General features: G+C 44.2%; 5 protein-coding genes and 1 long non-coding RNA gene across 11 annotated transcripts in view; 4 read left to right on the forward strand and 2 right to left on the reverse strand.

Moving 5' to 3' along the window:
• LOC116430111 (uncharacterized) overlaps positions 1-5,777 on the reverse strand; it is a 93,725-nt gene extending 87,948 nt beyond the window's left edge. The window contains exons 1-2 of one of the 2 annotated variants that reach the window (XM_076368737.1): positions 5,196-5,777; positions 4,347-4,755 (exon numbers count right to left, since the gene is read on the reverse strand). In XM_076368737.1, the coding sequence (XP_076224852.1) occupies positions 4,347-4,707 (361 nt within the window). In that variant the 5' untranslated portion in view covers positions 4,708-4,755; positions 5,196-5,777. Of the gene's footprint in view, positions 1-4,346 lie in introns of both variants that reach the window. The other variant, XM_076368736.1, reaches the window with a different exon arrangement.
• Positions 5,778-5,893: 116 nt separating this feature from the next.
• Positions 5,894-13,848, forward strand: LOC116430108 (RIB43A-like with coiled-coils protein 1). 4 transcript variants are annotated; one of them, XM_031983795.2, is made up of 11 exons: positions 5,894-6,614; positions 7,304-7,464; positions 7,781-7,960; positions 9,073-9,270; positions 9,350-9,815; positions 9,975-10,115; positions 10,308-10,459; positions 10,568-10,808; positions 12,190-12,417; positions 13,164-13,270; positions 13,334-13,848. In XM_031983795.2, exons 5-11 carry the CDS (start codon positions 9,693-9,695, stop codon positions 13,473-13,475), a joined length of 1,134 nt encoding a protein of 377 aa, XP_031839655.1. In that variant the 5' UTR covers positions 5,894-6,614; positions 7,304-7,464; positions 7,781-7,960; positions 9,073-9,270; positions 9,350-9,692; the 3' UTR covers positions 13,476-13,848. The 4 variants fall into 4 exon arrangements, with proteins under 4 accessions (XP_031839655.1, XP_031839653.1, XP_076224854.1 ...); XM_031983793.2 differs by lacking the exon at positions 5,894-6,614 and having other exon boundaries at positions 7,195-7,464; XM_076368739.1 differs by lacking the exons at positions 5,894-6,614; positions 7,304-7,464 and having other exon boundaries at positions 7,753-7,960.
• Positions 13,849-14,007: 159 nt separating this feature from the next.
• LOC116430106 (uncharacterized) lies at positions 14,008-16,640 on the forward strand. Its single transcript, XM_031983791.2, has 7 exons — positions 14,008-14,219; positions 14,287-14,362; positions 14,442-14,922; positions 14,986-15,979; positions 16,038-16,166; positions 16,251-16,412; positions 16,475-16,640. The coding sequence occupies exons 1-7, from the start codon at positions 14,182-14,184 to the stop codon at positions 16,500-16,502; spliced, it is 1,908 nt and encodes a 635-aa protein (XP_031839651.2). The 5' UTR covers positions 14,008-14,181; the 3' UTR covers positions 16,503-16,640.
• Positions 16,556-17,855, reverse strand: lsn (vacuolar-sorting protein SNF8). The gene is made up of 2 exons (XM_031983796.2): positions 17,722-17,855; positions 16,556-17,573 (listed from the first exon to the last, which is right to left on the reverse strand). The coding sequence occupies exon 2, from the start codon at positions 17,430-17,432 to the stop codon at positions 16,677-16,679; it is 756 nt and encodes a 251-aa protein (XP_031839656.1). The 5' UTR covers positions 17,433-17,573; positions 17,722-17,855; the 3' UTR covers positions 16,556-16,676.
• Positions 17,746-19,001, forward strand: Roc1a (Regulator of cullins 1a). Its single transcript, XM_031983797.2, has 5 exons — positions 17,746-17,889; positions 18,042-18,069; positions 18,172-18,293; positions 18,399-18,484; positions 18,637-19,001. Exons 1-5 carry the CDS (start codon positions 17,767-17,769, stop codon positions 18,647-18,649), a joined length of 372 nt encoding a protein of 123 aa, XP_031839657.1. The 5' UTR covers positions 17,746-17,766; the 3' UTR covers positions 18,650-19,001.
• A 367-nt stretch (positions 19,002-19,368) lies between these two features.
• Positions 19,369-20,880, forward strand: part of LOC143174653 (uncharacterized) — a 65,185-nt gene continuing 63,673 nt past the window's right edge. For both annotated transcript variants that reach the window (XR_012998869.1, XR_012998870.1), the window contains exon 1: positions 19,369-19,532. This is a non-coding gene — a long non-coding RNA (uncharacterized LOC143174653). The remainder of the gene's footprint in view (positions 19,533-20,880) is intronic.

A 20,880-nucleotide genomic window follows, 5' to 3' on the forward strand; every position in this document is an offset into this window, starting at 1 on the left:
GTGGAAAATTTCGAGATCTCCGTCTCGTGGAACACGCGAGCGTGCCGATACGAAAGTGTTTGTTGACATTAGGCTTACGGATGTTTGTTGTACAGATTCTACCATTCTTCCTGAACGATTTGATCGTTCATTCGAATCTCGGAGAGTAGAGGTTTAAAAATACAGAATTGGGACACGCGAATATTCCTGTAATTGCATCGTACACAACCGACGTAAATATTTACCGAATAACGTTCATAAAATTCAATCTGCGTCAAGTCGACACGTTCCCTAGGTTTAGCGTTAGTTCGGAAAGAAAACGCCGAATACGAGGTACGTATCAACACTTACATAAGACGTTTAACATTATACGCGTTTGTCGGATTCGTGCTTCGACTCGCGTCACGCTTCGCGCGTGTAATATCGTTCCGTCTCGTGACTTTCGTTTTTCACGTCGTTTAACGCCAGGTTGTTCTATTCGGGTTATGATTATTCCGAAACGGTCGAAACCCGATTTCCAACCTGCCCGAGCCACTAACGCAAGGCGTATTCCACTTGCGTACCGGCACGACCATAAATCGCGAGCTGACACGTTTCAACTATTCTGTTGTGACCCACGCATCGGTTAATGGGACAAGTTATTATATACCGTTTCCGAATACACTTATACACTTTGGGCGGCCACGTGAGCACCGCGCGATAAAAAATATTCACGATGCAAATGGCAGCGAACATGTAACAGCGGAACGGTATAAACGAATTTATTGGACGCTAACGCTATCGATATAGTCTCGGACTCCGATCAATGATTAGATCGATCTATTTACAAACGTCGAAACCAATATCTTTATTTAGATACAGATTCAGAGAGATAACCGTGGACGCTTCGTTGCTACATAAATCGACCGATACAGAACGAAATTCTCGTGAAGCCGCTATCTTCGAAAGCCAGCGTCCCAATTATTCTGAACAGAGGCGAGGTAAACAAGATCAATTACAAAACAACAGCCCCAGCTAATCGACCTCGACGCTCGCGAAACCGAAGTCGCAAAAACTCTTTTACGCTGCAATTTCGTTCCGAGCGATACGAGGGTTCCTTCGGTGCAGATTAGAGAAATCACGCTAATTACCAGCGTGCAACGGAATCGGGCGAGGTTATCGTATTCCCGAGAAGCGAGACGTGACCGGCGAATTTCGAAAACGCGAGACGGCGTCGCTCGGGACGCGAGCCCAGCCCAGCCCAGCCCAGCCCGGCGAGGTAGCTAACGGGGCTGCGGGGTGGGGGCAGCGGGCCCGTGAAGTTGAATCAAGTTCGGGCGTATTTCACCGGTTGACCTTGCACTTGACGAAGCTGTCCACGTGGCTATATCCGCGCGATGACAGCATCGATGATGCCGGACCCGAGGAGAGCACGAGCGACGGACTTTCGTTTTCGTTCTCTATCGCGCGGCTCGCCGGCTCGCTCGCTCGCTCTCCGTCGCTCGAGTCCTTGACTGTGCTCGCTCCGATAACGACACCAGCATTGTACACCGTCTTATCGCGTCGGTACGCTCGCCGCTATCGTTCTGTGCCGGTATCTAGTCAGGGACGAGGAGCCGGGAGCGAAGGGGGTGAGTCACTGGAGTTCGCCATCATCCGCGACGATGATTCCCGATGGTCCTCGGGTCGGTCGCCGCTCGACGCGTCTTCCTCCGTGTCCACGGAACGACAGACGACCTTGCGCATTGGGTTTTCTCGGAACGAATCGGTTCATCGGCAAATTAGAGGAGCGGCGCATCTGGCCCGTCCGTCTGCGCGGCCGAAACACTTGTTTCTCGACCCACCGCCTTCGCCGGTCGTTTCTTTCGATCTTTTTCCTTCTTTTAAGGAAGGCTCGACGAATCACGCCACCCGACCCGCACTCCCGGCGATTAGCTACCGTTCATTTGGAAAGCGACGGAGCTGTGGGAGGATTAACCTGGTACCGGTGGCTGCGCGGCAGCTGCCGATCGATGCACGGTTAATAATAACTCGTTGACACCGATAATCCCCTTTGTGTGCACGGCGGTGTGTCGTTTTCGATTATCGTAACATATGATATAGGTTTCCTCTTTCGAGATTTCAGTCTGCGCGAAGGCTGATAGGAGAGTCGGCCGAGGAGCGCGCAAGGAGGAGCGGAGCTAATCAAGTACAAGGTTGCCCGCGTCGAATCCTCGTGACGGATCGGAGATAAATCGTACCGAAGGTACGGGGAGCGAATTGTAAACAGACGATACCGCGGCATCCCGTCATTGGTTTGTTAAAGAGAAAAATGTTGCAGCGACTTTTTTGCGGTCTAGCCTATCGACTGAAATTAAAGAGATAACCGTATCTCGGACGACAGCGCTGCATCTGGCGAGTACACAGGGTCAGGGAGAATAACACGAGTGACGCATGATCGTGCATGAAACTTGTCAACTCTGTCCTGGACCGTATCGTTGTTCAGAGAGGAAACCGAAGAACGAGAAGGGAAATTAATCCCGAGAGCAGTCTCGCCGAGTCCAACCGATTTCCTAGGCAATTACGAAACCGCGTTTATCTATTTTATTTGCTCTGCTGTTCCACACCCAGACCGGCTCGAAGTCGCGTCACACCTGAAGAGGGCCGATCAAAGGCGACGCTCCTCGAAGGAGAAACGAGATTGGGAACGCGGCGCGGACGGAATCGCGCGCGCGAGCTAATGGAAGAGTTCAAATGGCCGACGCTCGACAATTTATTCGCATCGCGCATGGCTCGCCGTGGGCGTCGGTCGAGGAAACCGCGTGCACGAGATCTCGGAGCACCATCATCGACTCTCTTCTCCCTCCCCCGTTCTCACCCCCACCCCATCACCCTCTCTCTCTCTCTCTCTATCTGTCTCCTTCGGCAGATATTGCAGAGCAACTTCTCAAGGCGGGACAGTTAACTCGATGAAACGACGCTTGATGCGGCGCGCCATGATTACGAAGTACCCCGGAAGAGAAGAGGCTTCCGACTTCCGGTCGAGGCTGCCTCTAACGGCGCGCTGTTCGCGGTCGTCCGGAAATTGAGGAGAAATCGGGTCGGGCCGAGTGGTAGTCCTCGATAGGATATTCCGCGAGACGTTTAAAAAAAGAAGAGATCCCGGTGGGTCAGAAAAATGGGTGGCCTTCGGAGCGACGGTAGGCCAACGACTCTCGAATAAAACGGCGGCGTAAACATTCATGCCTCTGAATATTTAACAGGCCCGGCATACGAGTTCCCGTAACAGGATAGCAATGTTTACATTAACGAATACTTATGTTATCGACGCCTGGTTTCTCTCCTCCCCCCTTTTCCTCCCTCTCTGTTCGCGCCGCCACCATTCGCGACGCTCGAACGCGAAATACACGGGGAGAATTAATTATGCAAGCGGCATACGCGATCGAGCCCGTTCGTTCAACGATACCGGGAACAAAGAAGACCTCTGGCGGCGTTCGTCGTGTCGGGATCTCACGCGTCACGCACGCGACGGTATTTAACAGTAACGATAAACGCGGGAGGCTGAGCGACCGGGCTGCCGATGATGGAGGAGGGGGAGGAGGGGGAGGAGGAGGGTGACCGCGCCGCGATCCCTTTCGCGCTATATCGATCCTAGGTGGATCCGAACACTCGCCGCGCGTTCTTATGCTCTTAATTGGAGATACTTCCTACACGCGACGCGAGAGGTTTCCGAACGGCTCTCAAGTATCGAGTTACGAAAGGTATATGCCAAGCGCACTTGCAGGGTATCCCTCTGCTGGCCGGCATAGCGAGACTTTGGGCAGAAGCGGCTCGAAAGAGACGGAGACGCGCGGAGAGAAAGGGAAAAAAAGATAGAGCAAGAGAGAGAAAGGGAGGGGGAGGGAGGGAGGGAGGGAGAGAGAGAGAGAGAGAGAGAAAGAGATGGCGACCGTGAGTTCTACCGAGCGATTCTAGAAAAACTCGTTTGTTCGCCGATACGCAGGAAGAGGTAGGGACGAGCGTCAAGCCCGGTGACAAACTCCTCGGATTTCGGAGCGTGTGTTCAAACGGGATCGAAGCTGCGAGAACCTTCGATTTTATTGATAGCGCGAGCGGCCCGTTCCGAGGCGCGTTAATCGAACGATGTTGACGACCTTAACGAGATGTACCGTGGTGGACCGAGGAGCTGGGACGCGCCTCTTTGTGTCGCGTACGACGAATGCGTGCTGCCCGCCATCGGTAGAGGGGAGGAGGGAAAAAGAGAAAGAGGGAGTAGAGAGTATGCGTGTGTACGTGTGTGTAAGAGGGAGAGAAAGAGAAAGAGAATGAGAGAGAAAGAGAGAGAGAGAGACGTTGAAACAGGGCTAGAGGGGAACGCGGTAGGGGTAAAGACTATATTGATCACTGACCTTTCCTGCGGCCGAATGGTCCGAAGAACGTGCCGTTCTTGCCGATGACGTTATCCTCGATGTACTTGAGCAGTTTCGTGGTATCCTCCCCTTTTTTAGCGGCGATTGAGCGTACGGGACGGGGCGGCGCGATCCTCTGGCCGGCGCTGGTCACCGTGGCCGCCGAGGTGATGGTGTTTGTGGTGGTCGCCGTGGACGTGGTGGACGTGGTCGACGTGGACGTCGACGTCGGTTGTACAGCCAGGCCGGCGCAGCTCGCACCTCCAGCCGCGGGACACGTAGGCTCCTCCGCGAGGGAGTTGATCCTCCGCTGCGATCCGCTCCAGCTCTTGCCACACGAGATCTTCACCGAGCAGCTCATTCTCTCATAGTAATCGGGCTGCTCTCAGTGTGCATAGTAGGGGTAGACCTAGAAGCGATGCTCGCGGTAACGCACACGATCGTTGCATGTAACACCGCCCAGGCGACGGGTGACTCGTGATTGTGTATGCTTGCGCGTTCTTTCTAATTAGGACTCGTCACTTGCCCGATAACAGAAACATCGTCCGGACGCGGCCGTAAAGGGAAAATAGAAAACGAGCGGGGGGGGAAAAGAAAAGTCGCGGGCCTCTCGGTTCTCGGTTCGTGTCCCTTCCTTTCCGAGGTATACACACTCCGCTCGACACGTGTTTCTCGACGGGACGTTAATTAAATCGGTATGACGCGAGGATTCACGTACACCCGGACTGACGCGCGGGCTCGCTTCGACGTAACTGGAAAGAAAAACGCGCGGTTCGCGTGCTAATCGCTCGTATAAACGGCGGAGAGAGTCGAGTTCCCTTTCTCTCTTTTGCACTGTTTGCTTCTTACTCTTCTTCCTCCTCTTCTTCTTCTTCTTCTTCTTCTTCTTCTTCTCGAGACTCTTTTATGTGGACAGTCTTGGATCGTTGTACTCGCGATCCTTTTAACGATCGGCAGCGATTATTGACGTGTGTCGCGCACTTTCTTATTCTGCTTTGATATCGTTCCGTTGTACGGGTACGGAAACGATTGAACGCGACGACCGTCGACTCCCTCAATGTCTGACCACTTCCGTGATACTACTTGGCCGAGCAACGTACGCCGCTGGTACAACCTCCTTCGACGTTGAGGCGAGACTGAATGTCTAGCGAACGAGCTGCCCGGTTCGCCAATGACGTCACATGGCTACGCAGGCGCCGTCGAGTCTCGCTTCGCTTCGGGGCAACTTCTCTGGGTCGGCCGCGCGAGCCGCGATACCGCGAAAACCAGAAGCGCGCTTTTCCGCGAATTTCACCGCGGATTCCTTCTAAACCGCGGCTAGAAAATTTTACACCTGTCCGCGGTCGTTTCGCGTCGCCGGCCAATCCGTTGACCGTCGTCGAAGTAATACGACGCGATTACTTTTTCGATCCTCTTCCCGTGCATCCGCACCGTGCGCTCGCACGTACGCGCGCACGCGATGCGCTTCGAGCATAAGCCTGCTGCGTATTCCGAGACGAGTGGGGACGGAGCGATATCGGAGCAATTTTTTAAACGCGACTTCGATTCAATTTCTTACGCAATCGGCTCGGTTTCTTACCGTCCTGCGAACGTATTTTCGCGGATAAACAGTTCGATTGCTTTTTCTTTCCGTTTAATTGCGCGATTGCTGGTCTGTTATGTAAACAGAGGTGCTCGGGTATTACGCATATTTATTCTGGCGATGGATGCGTACTGATTAGTTTCGTTGATTTGATCGTTGTCCTCTGAATTTTGAAAATTTTGAATTTTGTATGAACGGTATGGGTTGGGGAATAATGTATCTGTTCATTTGATCGGGGACTGTTAACGTATTTTATTGATTAATAGACGAATTGCTAACGGGAAGATCACGAGGTTCGGACGAATCATCAATCGTGTAAACATTATTTGACATTGCTCGATAGCGGTGAGCAAATAATCGGTCAGATAGTGAACCATGCTCGAACCGAGTGGTGTAATACGTCAGACAGTTTTCAAGTGGAATCGACGCTCGTCTCGGAACGACATTGCGTACCTTGCTTTAAATAATCTTGTCACGATTTTAGATTCATCGAGTGACAAGATTATCAAGAATTCCATGAATTTACGAATCGAAAACAAGAATTACGAGAGACGTTCTCGAAATTCGAAGGACAATTAAGTTAGATTGTCGTTACAACCACTTCCGGTCGTATCGTATGGTAATTTTATGCATCAATATGTATTAACGATCATGAATTATTCACAACCCGTTGCAGTCGAAACCAGGTAAGTTGTGTATAAATTCCGATAGCTTTTATTGGGAAAAAATTAGCCGGCTACGCTATCCGTACCTATGCAAGCAAAACGCGTGATTTAACAGTGGAAAGTTCTAACGCTTCCGCTTTTCCAACGATTTATACATAAAATCGAAGTAACTGAAAGTGAGATCCCCGACTTTCACGTATCGGCGTTCGTCTTTGAAGTGCACCTAATGAAGTTTAACCCTTTGCCCTCGAAGCTTCTTCGCTGGAAATAGTCAACATTGCCTAACGAGATATAAACGATGTATATCGAAACTGTTCGAACTATTTTAATTAAAAGTTTGATAATTCACAGATGAATTAAGGAAGAAAGCTATTTCAGTTCAGTGTTTTACATAGCGATGCATCATACGAAGTTCAATATTAAACATTAAACTTTATAACGGTACTGTGTCAAATCAAGTAGCGACTAAGAGTCACCTCTAAAATGCAAAGGGTTTATAATCTTCAGAGAATCATCAGGAGAGCCTGAAGCCCTTAATGACTTCTGACCTCGGAGGCGTGACTGCTCAATTTCGTTTCGTTCCTTTTCTGTTATTCTTTCTCAGAATGTAACGGTTCGAAAAATTCCTTCTTGAACCCGACGTACGCAGGTAGTTTCGCGGACCTTCTCCGCATTTTTATACTCGAGGCTCCTTCCTTTGTGATTGACAGACGTTGCTCCCTCGCCGCGTGCACTATCTCTTCAGTGATCCCGACAAAGCCAACAGGCGGCCATATTGCTCAGCCAACATAAGTCACGCGGAAACAAGTGTATTTTCATCTGGTGGAAGACTCTTACGACTACTAAGTGCGAACACAAAGTTAAAACGAAGGTAACACAATTCAAAAATTGAATGTTAACTCGAACTTAGGATATTTCGAAGAATATCGAAAATTCCAATGTTATTCGATATTGAAATGACAATGAAAAGAATATTGAATCTTCTATAGTAACTTTGGAAGCTTCTCATTAAAACATTCGTCATTCTACACTGAATTATTCTTCGGAAACTCATACGTAGAATCGAAACTGGAGGCTTATTCTAAAGAAAGATTCATGAACATTCCGTTCTTACAGCTGTGTAATGACATCTCAGCAGTTAACTATCAGTGAAACCTCGGTAGCGCCTTTCTTTTTGTACTTTCCAGAAATAGTAACGCGACAGTGAAATTCAACGAGGAAAGAAGCGATACATAATTGCTATGTGTGTCGGATCGATGAACGAGGCAGCGAGGCGTATTACTTCCTTAAAATGTATCTCTCGCGCATGTACCGTGCGAAGATGACTCGTCTAGCTGGACGTCACGAGGCAAGAGAAGTCTTTCGTTGTGCGTTTTGCTTATGTTTTCGATCGATGACACGTAACTGTATCGACGAGCAGCAAATTAGCATCGAAAACAAAATGAAAAGAGATAAAAACCGACCAATCAAATCCACAATCCTCCGCTCAGTCATCGAACGATCTTTCAACTTTACATACCATTCGTTGCATAGGAGGTGATCTTTGAACGAATACGCGTATAATTGGTCATCATTATTTCATCTCATTTTCAATACTAATTCGCTCTTCGTCGGTACGGTTACGACGTAACCGATCAAGACTATAAACAAAACTACCTCTAATCGCGTCCAGTTAAAAGCTGTAAACAGACCTAGCTTGCGAAACCTTGCTGCGACATTTATTTGAACTTGCTGCGGTTCGCATGAACTAATCGACCCCGGCATATTTAATAAACTATCAAGACCCGTGGCTTGCACGTGAGCGACGCTCCTGTACCGTTCTCATTACCGCGTTCTCATTGTTACAAAAACGAAGACGTCTCCGTCTGACTCACAGCACGGCGAACACGCTAACTGCCGCGCTAATTTTGCACGTCTCGCGCGAGTATTATTCGTTTCATTTGTTGCTGAGACAAATGTTATCGATAACAATGGCGGACCAATGATGCACTTTGGATCTTCACCTTTGAAAGCTGGCGTCGTTATTGTTCAGATAAATGACCAAAAACTGAACGTTACCAGTCGTGTTCTTCAATGATACCGAATAAAATTTCAATTCAACTATTTTTTCATCAACCTATCACGTAGTCATTAAAAGAAACCTCGTTCAATGTTATTCACCTTGTAACTGTTTTCAAACAACTCGATAGCGTCGGTCATCGGTGATCACCGTGGCAGTAAATACGTCAAATAAACGCATGTACAAAGAAACAGGGGAACGATAAGAAATCCGTTCTGTTCCTTTTATTCCCGGTCTGGGCCAGACCGGCCGTCACAATTACACGCGATCAGTGCACGCGCCTGGACGCGATAACACGGGAACTCGTGTCAGTCACGCGTAATGACTTTCGCCGAATCAACAGATAGTGCAGCACATGTTTACGCCTTTAACAGCTGTTCTTCACGTGACACTGTCATGCATATGTCCTGTTCCCCGCAGTTGAATAATTGCTCACCGAGTATACGCGTACGTCGAGTAGGCGATGAGCTCATCGGCTCTGGATAAGATCTACGTAACGTGAAAAAGAAAGGAATCGGATTAAGCACGGACCGGTGAATAGTCAGGCTAACGGTATGCGGTGACAGAGTTCGAGTGACCGAGTTTGGCGATCTTCGAGCTGACTTCTCTTTGTCTTGGGTAAGGAAAAAGATTGCGAGCAGACTGTGCTTCGAATGAGAGTACAGAGAGAAAGATAAGCTTCCCTTATTAATTCCAGAATTATTAAATACCGATCGGCAGATAAAGTACACTTTATTACAATTACACTTTATCGTCTGCGAAGCAAGTGGAATGCCTGATTTACGAGAAAAGAAGCTACATACTTGATACACTTCTCGTTAGTTTACCACATCCTAAATGGATAGAATCGATAAGTACTGGAAGAACAACTTTCGCTAACCCTCGAACGTGTTCGAGGTTTACGATTCGGTGTGTCGTTTATCGCCCAAACACTCCATGGCAACGAATTTCACTCGATTCGCGTCACGCCGGTATTCGCGGCCAAACTCGCACCAGCCGCGGTCACGTTCGTTTTAACAGGCGAATCGCATTCTGGCACGATGCTGAAGTTCCAAACCGCGACGAAGGAGGACCTGAAGCTGGCCGCGTCCATTCAGCGGCGTCGGCAGATCGACGCCGAGAGGAAACAGCGAATCTTTAATCCGCGGTTCAGAAAGATCGGGGTGAGCGGCCAGGCGGACGCGTGTCCAGCCGGGACGGTTGAACCGCTCGTCAACCTGTTATATATCTATCGACGTCGGAACGCGTATCCGGCACGCGAAAGAACGACGCGATAGCGTCCGAGATCCAGCGCCAGTGATTTTTGCCCGTACTGTCCGCAGATAGACAAGGAATTCTTGGACAAACAGGTCGAGGAAAAGAAGCAGCAACGGCAGCTGGAACAGGCCAGGGAATCCGAGCTCGACGAGAATTTGATTCGCAGCAGCAACCTCGCCTTGCTCCTCGAGAGGCAACAAGAAGAGGTAAAACCGTCAATTACGCGACGCGGAAAAGAAACGAGGAGAAAAAAATAAGACACTACTGGTCGGATGATTAATCGTCTTTCGCGGTGTCATCGTTCAAGATTCCGGACCCTGCCTCAGCGTTATCTTCCCTATTGTTTCTCGTACGTTCTTCCAGCGAGCCGCGGTTATTTCATATTCTCGACGTTGCAGGAAAGGCGAAAGATCAATGTCGAGATCGAGAATTTTCGCCGGAACTACCAGCGGCAGGAGGACAGGGATTCTGACATCTGCGATAAAATTGTTTCGAAACAATCAGGACTGGGCGATGACGATCGGAACTTCGGATTGGGTTCCGCGCAGAGGTAAATATTGTCACCGGCAATTGCCTTTTTTGCGATAGTACGTGGAACATCGAACAAGGAAGAGAGTAGGGAAAGCGACATTAAATATTTGATCATCGGTCTATACAGATTCGGGGGCGATCAGGCCGACTCCAGGGAACGACTGAAGGCGCGAAAGGAGGAGACGCGGTACTGGATCGAGAAGCAGATGGAGGAGCGTGTGAAGATCGAGAGAGACCGCCAGGAAGCCGAGAAAGCGTACCAGGAAGCCGTCATCTCCAGGGACAAGCGTGCCGCGGCGTTAGATCAGATGGAACGTGAATGCCGTCGAAGGTTGAACGAAGCCACCGCAAGATTCAATCGAGCCCTGGTAAGGCTTTCTCCTATTTAGAGTCCTTCGCCGGAACGGCGAAGAAAACAAAGCGACAGGAACCGTGGGGGATAGATAAGGATCTTATTATCTGACAATTCTATTTTCCCGCCGAGCGGGACGGAAACATCGCGCTCGTTCCCGGTCCGAGCGATCCAGCTGTTCCGCTCCTGGCTCCGCGGATCGTTGATATTCGCGATCGACGAGAAAGTGAGAATTCAGATAATTAACGGTCCTCCGGCCGGTCCTCCGTCGCATTAATTGATTTAAAGTCCTCTCTCGTTAGCTCTCCCTGCCGGCAAGCAGCCGTGAAATGTCAGGGTTCAACGGCGCATGGATTCTCGATATGCTTCTCGCTTCGAATGCACGCGATTCTCACCTTTTTTTCTTTTTCTGGCAACCACGGGCCCGTAGAGGTCGAGGAGTGTTCCCGAGTCCTAGATACGTACCCAACGCTCCGGCGTTTTTCCTGGCTTCGGAAACGAATTGCCTTGAACCGGATGAATTCAGATTGTTCTATTTTTAAACGTGAACTCCGCTACTGGAAGGACAGCGCTGATTCTTATGCTAATTTATCATCAACGAGGATCCCACGTGGCAATGGCAACATTTAACGCCAAAATGGCCAGAGGAAGGACTTTTCAGGATCGCCAATTATAAGAGACAATTTCTCTCGTATAGAAACTTTTCTAATTACTACATATCCACGCTAACGACGTAAAGTTTTGGCGCCATAGAATCCTATATCATTTGGTACAGACACCGCCTATTTTTCTTCTTCCTAAAAAGTTCAGCGGAAATGGTCACTTATACGGATAAATCGTTTATCCCTAAGGATCAGCTTCGCTAAAGTGCAAAACTGGAATTAAAGTTGGGTGTTTGAACCAGATAATGGACGCATACGTCCTCGATGTAGCTAACCGGAACATAGAGGTTAACACCTCGGTAGCTTTCAGCCAACAATTGAATTTACGTCCACCGTAACCGGCCCACGTTCCTCCGCCGGTACCCCGTAACTTTCGCAACACGAAAAGGTGGCAACCGGATCCCCGAATCGTAAATAAACCGTGTTTACCCTTACGATCGCGGGATATTCAGTTCCCATAAACTTTCCTCGAAGGTGAACGCCGTTTTCAGCGAAGTACAAGGTTCCTATGGTCGACGAGCGAGCCCGGTGACGTCACCGTGCGCGGGACTCGGTAATAACACGGACCGTACAATCGCAATGCCGTTCCTCCGTCTCTTTCCACGCGTTCCCGTCCTTGACATTTTTTTTCTGTACGCTCCTCGTGGTGTCACGCCTTCTTGAACGCGCGTGTTACGAGTCGAATGACCGAAAAGCTCTCTTTCTCCCCCTCTCGTTCCTGCACGCGGCGTACAGGCGGAGGAGCAAGAGCGTCGCCGTCGCTGCGAAGCCCTTCAAGACGAAGAGGACAAGAAGGCGGAAATCTACAATCACGTGACTGGGGACTTCCTGACGGAAGCCAAAGAGCAGGCGAACAGCACTCGTGGACCGCACAAGCCGCTGGCCTCCCGCTACAAAGGAATGAGCGCGGACGAGCTCAGGGCTGTCAGGGATGCGCAAGAGAGCCAGATGGAGGAAATCGAGGTAAAACGCGCGGAACGGTTGTTCCGTTTATCTTAAAGGATGCAGCGCAAGGAGGCTGAAATCAAAGCTGAGTAAAATGCGGAGAAAAAGTGTCTTAGCTTCTTTGACGCTGGAACTACCGGATGGGTTCAAACGATCGATTTCTGATCTCCGTTTTTTTTTTATTGGAAAGATGATAAATCTTCGAGAAGTCTTGATAAACGTACTTTTAGAGTTTCTACAAGGAAATTGAATAAATTCGACTGCTCGGTAGTTCTAGCGACGAACGCTGGACGCTTTTCAGTTCGGATGAAATATTTTAAATAGGAGGCGATACCTCAGCGAATGAAATGAGATATTTCGAGCTTGTATTTGAAATATCACGATACCGTAACATTCGGCGAAGTAGATTTATTTATAGTTTAGACTGATCCCTCGTGGACAGAAGATTAATCCAGCGAAGAATATTCCGAAATAGAGCCAAATGTATTTTTAGGTCCCTCCAAACGGAATGTCACTCGCGAACGATAATTTGAAAAGTTATCGGAACGACCGCGGTATTTCGTTTTCGAAATTATACGCGCCGTTTGAAGTCGAATGGCTCGTTCGCTGTGTACTATTTACCGTGCGAAATAATATTGTACCCGACGCTGGTTGAAACAATGCCAAGTATTGTCACGACCGTGAAGGGTCCGGGTTGATCGGGGGAAAAAATGTTGGCCCGTTCGAGGAAAGCTTTTTCTTATCTCTCCTCGTTTGCTCTTCAGAAAATGAAATTGGAGGAGAAGCGAATGAACGAGGAATGGGACCGGTTGATGAATTCGCACGCTATCATCGCGGACACGTACCACCGTGAACTGGAGCGGAAGAGGGCGTAAGTATTTACGCGGAGGACTCGGCTCGCGAAATTATATTTCGAAGTAATACTCTTTCGCAGGGAGACGAATAAGAAGATCGCTGAAGAGAACTTACAGCTAGCCGAGCAACACAAATCCCATCAGGAGTATCTTAACCGAGTTCTGTACAAGAATAAACCAACTGCGGCCTTCTTTGAACAATTTAACAGAGACGCTCGCTAAAAAAAGACGCTTGTCTGATGTAATCGTATTTATAATGGCTTTTGATAATGTACACGTGCAATTAACATATCGTATAAATCATGTTTTATGAATGAACTTCGGATATTTATTGGAGATCCGTGTATTTTTAATGAATCGATGAAAAACTGAAATTAAAATTTTATATTCTTTATTGGACGTTTCTTTGGACCGTCGATAATGCCTAAGTTTGACTTTCACTCGAGTTTTTTTCATTTTAGTCTAGCTCGTGGACATTTTTAGACAAGTTTGTAATATTTTATAGTTTTTCTGCTTTTGTCTGATTAAATTAGTGTGTTCATGCGGATTGATAAATTCGTTATTTTATAAATGTTCAGTAAATATTTTTCTATCCGATACAAATGTTGTAATTCTGTTTGTTATTAATTAATTTTAATTGTTGCCTATAACGCTGATCGTATCCCCCGCGTTGTACGCGGGTCCATTGTACTCGTAACTCCTTTATGTTTTGCATCAATAGCGACCTCTGTATAAAAAACGTAAAGCTACATGAACCTGTCGATAATAGCAGAATTGTTGATGTTTACGCGTTGGACGTGAACGACGCGTTGCTTGAAATGTGTATCTCGTGGAATATCATATTATAAATTAAGTTAACATTATGTTTACCATAATGCGCCTTCGATCGAGATAGTAGTTTTAAGTGTAAAATTCTAGTAGTGATAAAATGCAGGAAATGCAGGAAGATGAGGTCCTTAAACAAAGGTTAGTTTCAAGGCTACAGAATTACATCCAATTTGATGATTGTATTAAATAAACTTTTGTTTATCAGCTACGAATCGGATATACTACTTAAGGAACATCATGGAATTATGCAGGACCTTAAACGGGATTTACAATTATGCAAGGTAATTTTTTCACAGAAAAATTCTTACGTGTTATTACACATTGTAAATAATGACATGTGTATATCTCTTTAATTTTCAGGTAGAACAGAATAATATAAGAACTGAATTAGAAAGTTTACGAAATGAAAGTCATAAAGTTAATGATATAAAAGAATCTTTAAATCGCATTCATTTGGAAGAATGCAATGACCAAGATTTTCATAAGAAAGAAATAGCAAATTTACAAGAACGCCTTATACTCTTGGAGACTGAGAAAGATTCAGCTTTGCAGCTATGGCATATTTCATTAAATACCATAAGTGCCTTAGAAGAAGAATTGAGAGGCCTTCGTACAAATGGGAAAGATACAAAATTCTATCAAGACCAAGCAAATGCTATTAAGGAAAGTTATTCTGAAGCTATAAAAATGTTAGAAGCAAAACTTACACAGGCCAAGGATAATTTTATAAAACATCAAACATTATATCAAACAAGCAAGGAAAGAGTTGAACATTTAACTAAGGAAAAGGATGATGTAGTAGAGAAATATAGAAATCTACAAAAACAGGCTCTAGAAAAAGGTCAGTAACAAATACTTTATACATTTTGTAACAAATAGAAATGTTATTTTTATGTTTTCAAAGATAGGAATAATCAGGTAACAATAGAAACATTGAAAAGAGAATTAGCTTATGCCAAAGCAGAAACTAGTAAAATAATACAAGCCAAATTGGAATTGGAAAAAAAATTGAATGAGGTTAAAAGGTATGCTGATAATATAGTGGAAAAAGATAAGGAAACAAAGAATAAAATGGCAGAGGCTATTGAGCTAATAGAATCTGCAGTTAGAGAAAAGGATTTAGTTCTTCATCGTGAAGCTCTTGCTTTGGAGGAAAAATCCAGATTAGAACACAGATTAACAGTAATAGCAAGTGAATATGATGCAAAGATACAGCAAATAAATAATAAAACTAAAGATGAAATTGAATCAAATACAAAAAAATATTTGACTGAAATTAAAGAGCTAAAAACAGAATTAAAAGATAAGACTGCACTTTTAGAAAAAACTCAAAGAGAATTGAAATTTACTGAAGAAGAACTAATTAATATACGGCGAGATTCAAATGTAAAGTTACTAGATTATGAACAAAAAGTAAAACGCTTGGAACTTCAATTACAAGTATGTAATGAAACAATGGCGAAAAATAGATATGATGTAGAAATTAAACAGTTAACAGATAAAATTGCTACTCTTGAAAATAATCTAGCTACCTCCAATGAAAAATTACAGAAACTAGAGTGGCAGCATTCCACTAATATAGAAGATCAGATGAAGCAAGCTAGTCGCGATAATAAAGATATACTGAAGCAGTATTCAGATTTAGAAAATCAATTGTCTAAAACATTAGGTGATAAAGAAAATCTTGTATCACAATTGAAATCACTGAAGCATGATTTTGATCATGAAATACATAAACGAGATAATGAAAGATATTCTCTCGAAAATAAAATTCGTGAACTAGAAGTTAATCTTCACAAGGCAAATTGTGCAAGAGAAAGTAAAATGAAAGATGCTCTCAATGATGAAATGAATCCCTATCTATATGACATAAAAAATAAGCGAACTGTAGATATAACGTAAGTTAATTTAATTTAATATTTAAAAATGTTAGTATATATAATATTTCTGTTATAGAGTAGAAAATAAATGCCATTGTTGTCAGTCAGTATTATCGGACCATCTAAATAAATTGCAAGAAAAGTTTGAAAGAAAAACAAAAGAATTAATCCATCATGTCCAAGTTCATCAGAAACTGAGTAAAAAGTATTAAACCTTATTTTAATATTAATATTTTAATAGTATTATTTTTGCTGTAATAAAGTAGTTTACATTGATTTATGTTTATAGGTGGAGAGATGAAGCCAAATCACTGACAATAAAATTTCAAGGAAAAGTCAAAGAACTTAGAAGTAAAATTAATGCATTACAAAAAGAAAATAATGAATTAAGCACAGAACTGTTAACTTGCAAGCAACAATTAGCCCAGTATACACTACAAGACATACAAAGGTATCTTCCCATACATTTTAATATCAATGCCTTCTCAAGTGACCATAAATATTTCCTTTCAGATTCAATACAACAAATGAAATTAGGTGACAATATTGTTTTTTACCTAGGAAAATTTTACAATCAAAATTTGATTGTGTAAATACTATAAGAACATATAAATTTATTCCCATTAAAAATACATTTTACATTTTACACTATATATATTTCTTGTATTCTCTTTTAAATACTGCCTATTTATTAATAGCACAGTCAGAATTGTGCTTATTCTTTGGATACAATACAGGCTGTAAATAAACTAGGGAACCAATATAAAGTTTCATCATCACCTTGTTCATCCAACCATGCTAGTCCTTCCTTAACCATGTGGTCCAATGCCTTTTGAGCACGGTCTAGTTCCCATCGTAATTCTTTGTGTAATTTAGACTTAGAAATATTTGCACCTCCAGATAAACTGACTTGCTGCAATACTGCGGTATGGTCCATACTTAGTTCTCCAGGAACAGATTGCACTAAATGTTTACCCCTGCCTATTGGAACAATGGAAAAACCATTACCAAAAATTTTTAACTTTTTAGCTGCAGCCAATAAGTCTTCATTTGTTATATCTTGGTGTTCTTTCCTACGACCTCTCGCTTGAACCAGTCTTGTTCTTAGTTCATCTAATGATATTAATCCACCATTTTTTTCATTCGTGGCCATACAAACTTCAACTATTTGTACTGCAAGTTCATAATAGAAATCTCCTATGCCAAGAACTGACCAGAAACCTTTTCCTGAGGCTAGAGGATCTACACCTATTGATGCACACATTTCAGTAAATTGCCGTCGAAAACGAGCATTCTTTTTAATTTCCGTTTTATGCTTGGTTGCAAATTCCTCTAGGTTAACACGAAATGTTTCCATTTGTTTTGTCATCTGTTCAAACTGATTCTCTTGAATCTCTGTCCCTTTATCTCTATATTTCTCTTGCTCTAGTTTTTGTTTCTGAATTGCACCAACACCTGCCTTTCGTCTCATCGTGCAGTAAATTTGACAATTGAAGACTATAAAATCAATCTTTACACTGACACTTTATTATAATCTTGTTATTCAACTTTCGAGTGATCGAGGGAACTGTCAAGTGTTTTCAAATGTTGGTTACCCTTTTGACAATATAACCTAACAATAATATATTTCCATACTATTTCGATTTTCACACATTTCGTATTATAAGACTAAGATACAATCTTTGCAATAACATAATGTATCTTGTACGAACAAAACGTTCAAATAAATAATTCAAAAATCATATAGTGGGTATAGGTACCTTGTCCGGTGAACTGATCGTCGTGCTTTGATTTGCTTACACGAGATGTCAGTTGGCTTCGTTCAAAATTTAAATATGGCGTCGGCAATGGAAATTGACGATGAAGAAAGTGATTTACCAACTTCAAGTAGTAGTAAAGGAGAGAAAAAGCGTTTTGAAGTCAAAAAGGTAAGATGAAAAACTAAAAGAAATATTCTAGAAATCATGTGCAAATTATATGCATTATAATTAGTTTGTTGATGAACTTCTAACCTTATTCTTGCATTGTCATTTACGCTATACTCACATGGTTTTGAAAAATATGTTTTTCTTCTTTTCAGTGGAATGCTGTAGCACTGTGGGCATGGGGTATGTGTACACAATTATGATTACTTTCATAAATTACTGCATTTATATTGTTACATTATTTACAATGTTCTGTTTATCAATTATTTAATTATTTTTTTACAGATATTGTGGTAGATAATTGTGCTATTTGCCGTAATCATATTATGGATCTGTGTATTGAATGTCAAGCTAATCAGGCATCAGCTACTAGTGAAGAATGTACCGTAGCTTGGGGTGTATGTAATGTAAGTAATTTAAACGTATTTTCTGCTGTAATACATGCTTAGTATTGCAGGGACAATATATTTTAACTTTTTTATTTTAATACTTTCATAATTTTCTTTGCATAGCATGCATTCCATTTCCATTGCATCTCGCGTTGGTTGAAGACTAGACAAGTTTGTCCACTTGATAATCGAGAGTGGGAGTTCCAAAAGTAAGTAAAATTTACACATTCAACAATATAGAGCTGGCTTTTTACAGCTTCTAAAGATGATTTATGTGTTTATAGGAGAAGCACAAAAGATGCTAATGTTGTCACTTGTTTTTGTAGAATATGTCTTAATTCCTTAATCATTCTTTTTTTAGATATGGTCATTAGTGAAGTGCGATCAAATGCCACAAGCAACAGAGCCCTCAAAAATGGTAAAACCAATACAAATTTAATTACATTCAGACGAAAGTTAATAAAAATTCAGTGGTATATGCATGAGCATTGTAAAAGATTCTTGAAAGTGACAGAAAAGAGAAAGGACAAAATAAAAAATCTATAAAATATGAAACATTTAGGATGTTAGTGCATCAACATTATCAAGTTTATAATGCTCTATCTATTAAGTTGGTACAGAAAATACTAAAAGTCCACAAGCTGCTGAACCTTTTTAATTACACCGATTATTGCATTGTATAACATATAGTTTTAAGCGCCCAAATAAAAAGAAACTATAAATTAATTGCCAATCTTCCACTGATATCGACGTACATTTCCTCGTAACGTTATACTTTTCATAATGAAGATCCATGTCTCACCTAAACTTCTCATTCTATAATAACCAGTTGCTATCAGTTCTAAAACATTTTACGGCATTAATTTAAGTTGAAAAGGACCGAGGGAGAAAGGGAAAGATAGAGAAAAGGAGTATCCTACACCGATGCATTTTTCTGCGACCCTTTTTTCTACCGAATCTCCCAATGATCCGCTTACCTGATTTTAAGAAATACCATCCGGTAAAAGTTTTGTCCTTTCTCTTCCTAAGACCAGCGAGCTCCTATAATCTACTCTTCCGATCAGCAATTTTTATTCTTTAAACAGATATCAGTTCCATCGAAATACATAATACAACGTACCCTATTTCTCAATAGGGCGCCTAAATCGATTGCTCTGGAAAATCGAATATTAAACGTACAGGATATTGTGGGTATACACACCTGCGAGCACACCGGCATCAATTCTGAAGATTCGGGTCTCGGGCGAGGCAGACAAGGTTCTTTCCTTCTTTCTTTTTTTTATTTATCCCGAAGCGTTAAGTAAAATCAATCTCGCCGAAGTAGCTGCGGACAGGTTTCCCTAATAATAGCTACTGCGCTGCATCGAGCCCCGCACGGTTTTCCTACCCTCTCACGCTCTTATCATTAATCCGCGCTATTACGGGTGCGTGGATTCTTAACGAGACATAACAGCCGCCGTGAGCCGTGACGTCACGCCGAGGCCAATCGATCGCTTTGAGATCATCTCGAATCCCTTTTCCAGTTCTAGTGTATTCAAGAGATACGGGGCCAATACTTACCAAGCGGCAGAACCCGGAGCCCGACGAGCCGGCTTCTAATCCGGGCATACAGCGAAAATTACATCCTCGCCGAGCGAGCGACATTCGCATGGAAAGATAGAGAGGGAGCAAGCCAGTCTCGTCGGCGAAGGGTGAGGAAAAGGGGGCGGCAGCGAAGTGCATTAGCAAGCCTTTCTGGCTCTGATTTTTCCTCGTCCCGTTCGCCGCCCTCCTTTTTCTGTTTTTTTTTTTTTAACAAACTCCGCCCACCGTGAAAGAAAACACGGTATCATAGAAATGGGATTCGTTTAAACTTTAATTCCAGCGGCGTGTTCCAATAAATCGCGATAAACAAACGGCAGCGATCATACGTTGCGCTTCGACGGTCTCTTTCCCTCCGGCGGTTTTCCAATCGCGTCCGTTCGCCGGCCGCCGGACTCGAATTTCATGATGCTGGTAAATATTTATAATTTAAATATTTAAAAGAGGTGGTCTGGTTTAACCGTGCAGCGGCGAAACAGGGGATGGTCGAGGTATAATCCCTCATATTCGTATGGATATTGAATGATTCCCGGAGAACAAGTTACACGCGGCCCATGTATGTAACGATGCGCCGACTGCTCAAAATATTTACCTGGCCGTGAGAGATGGAATATAAATACGATTTGCGCCCTCGCGCCGCATGATAGGGGACGATAGAGGGGTCTCGGTTTAGGGGAACAGTCGCAGGCGGGCTGAAGGGAGCTCGAAAGAGCGTTCGGGAGGAGGTGAAAGGGGTAGTGGGCGGCGGTACGATTCGCGAAGGCCTCATTTCCGCCGGAAACAGAGGTTCCCTCGCCCTTGCTGCGAATAGTCACCCTCTCCTCAGCCTCTCGCCCTCCTTGTCTCGTCCAGATGGCAGAGTCCAATCGAATTAAATACATTCCCGAGGATCGTCCAATCGACGACCTCCGGTGGTGGTTTTTGTCTGGTAGTTGTTCTGTCAATACCACTGTCATTTCTTTCTGCCCGCCGCCCCGGGGTTGCACCGACAGCGCCGAATAATTTGCTTCGCGATAATCGTTTT

This window comes from Nomia melanderi, chromosome 6 (assembly GCF_051020985.1).
Source record: "Nomia melanderi isolate GNS246 chromosome 6, iyNomMela1, whole genome shotgun sequence".
Lineage (NCBI taxonomy): Eukaryota > Metazoa > Arthropoda > Insecta > Hymenoptera > Halictidae > Nomia > Nomia melanderi.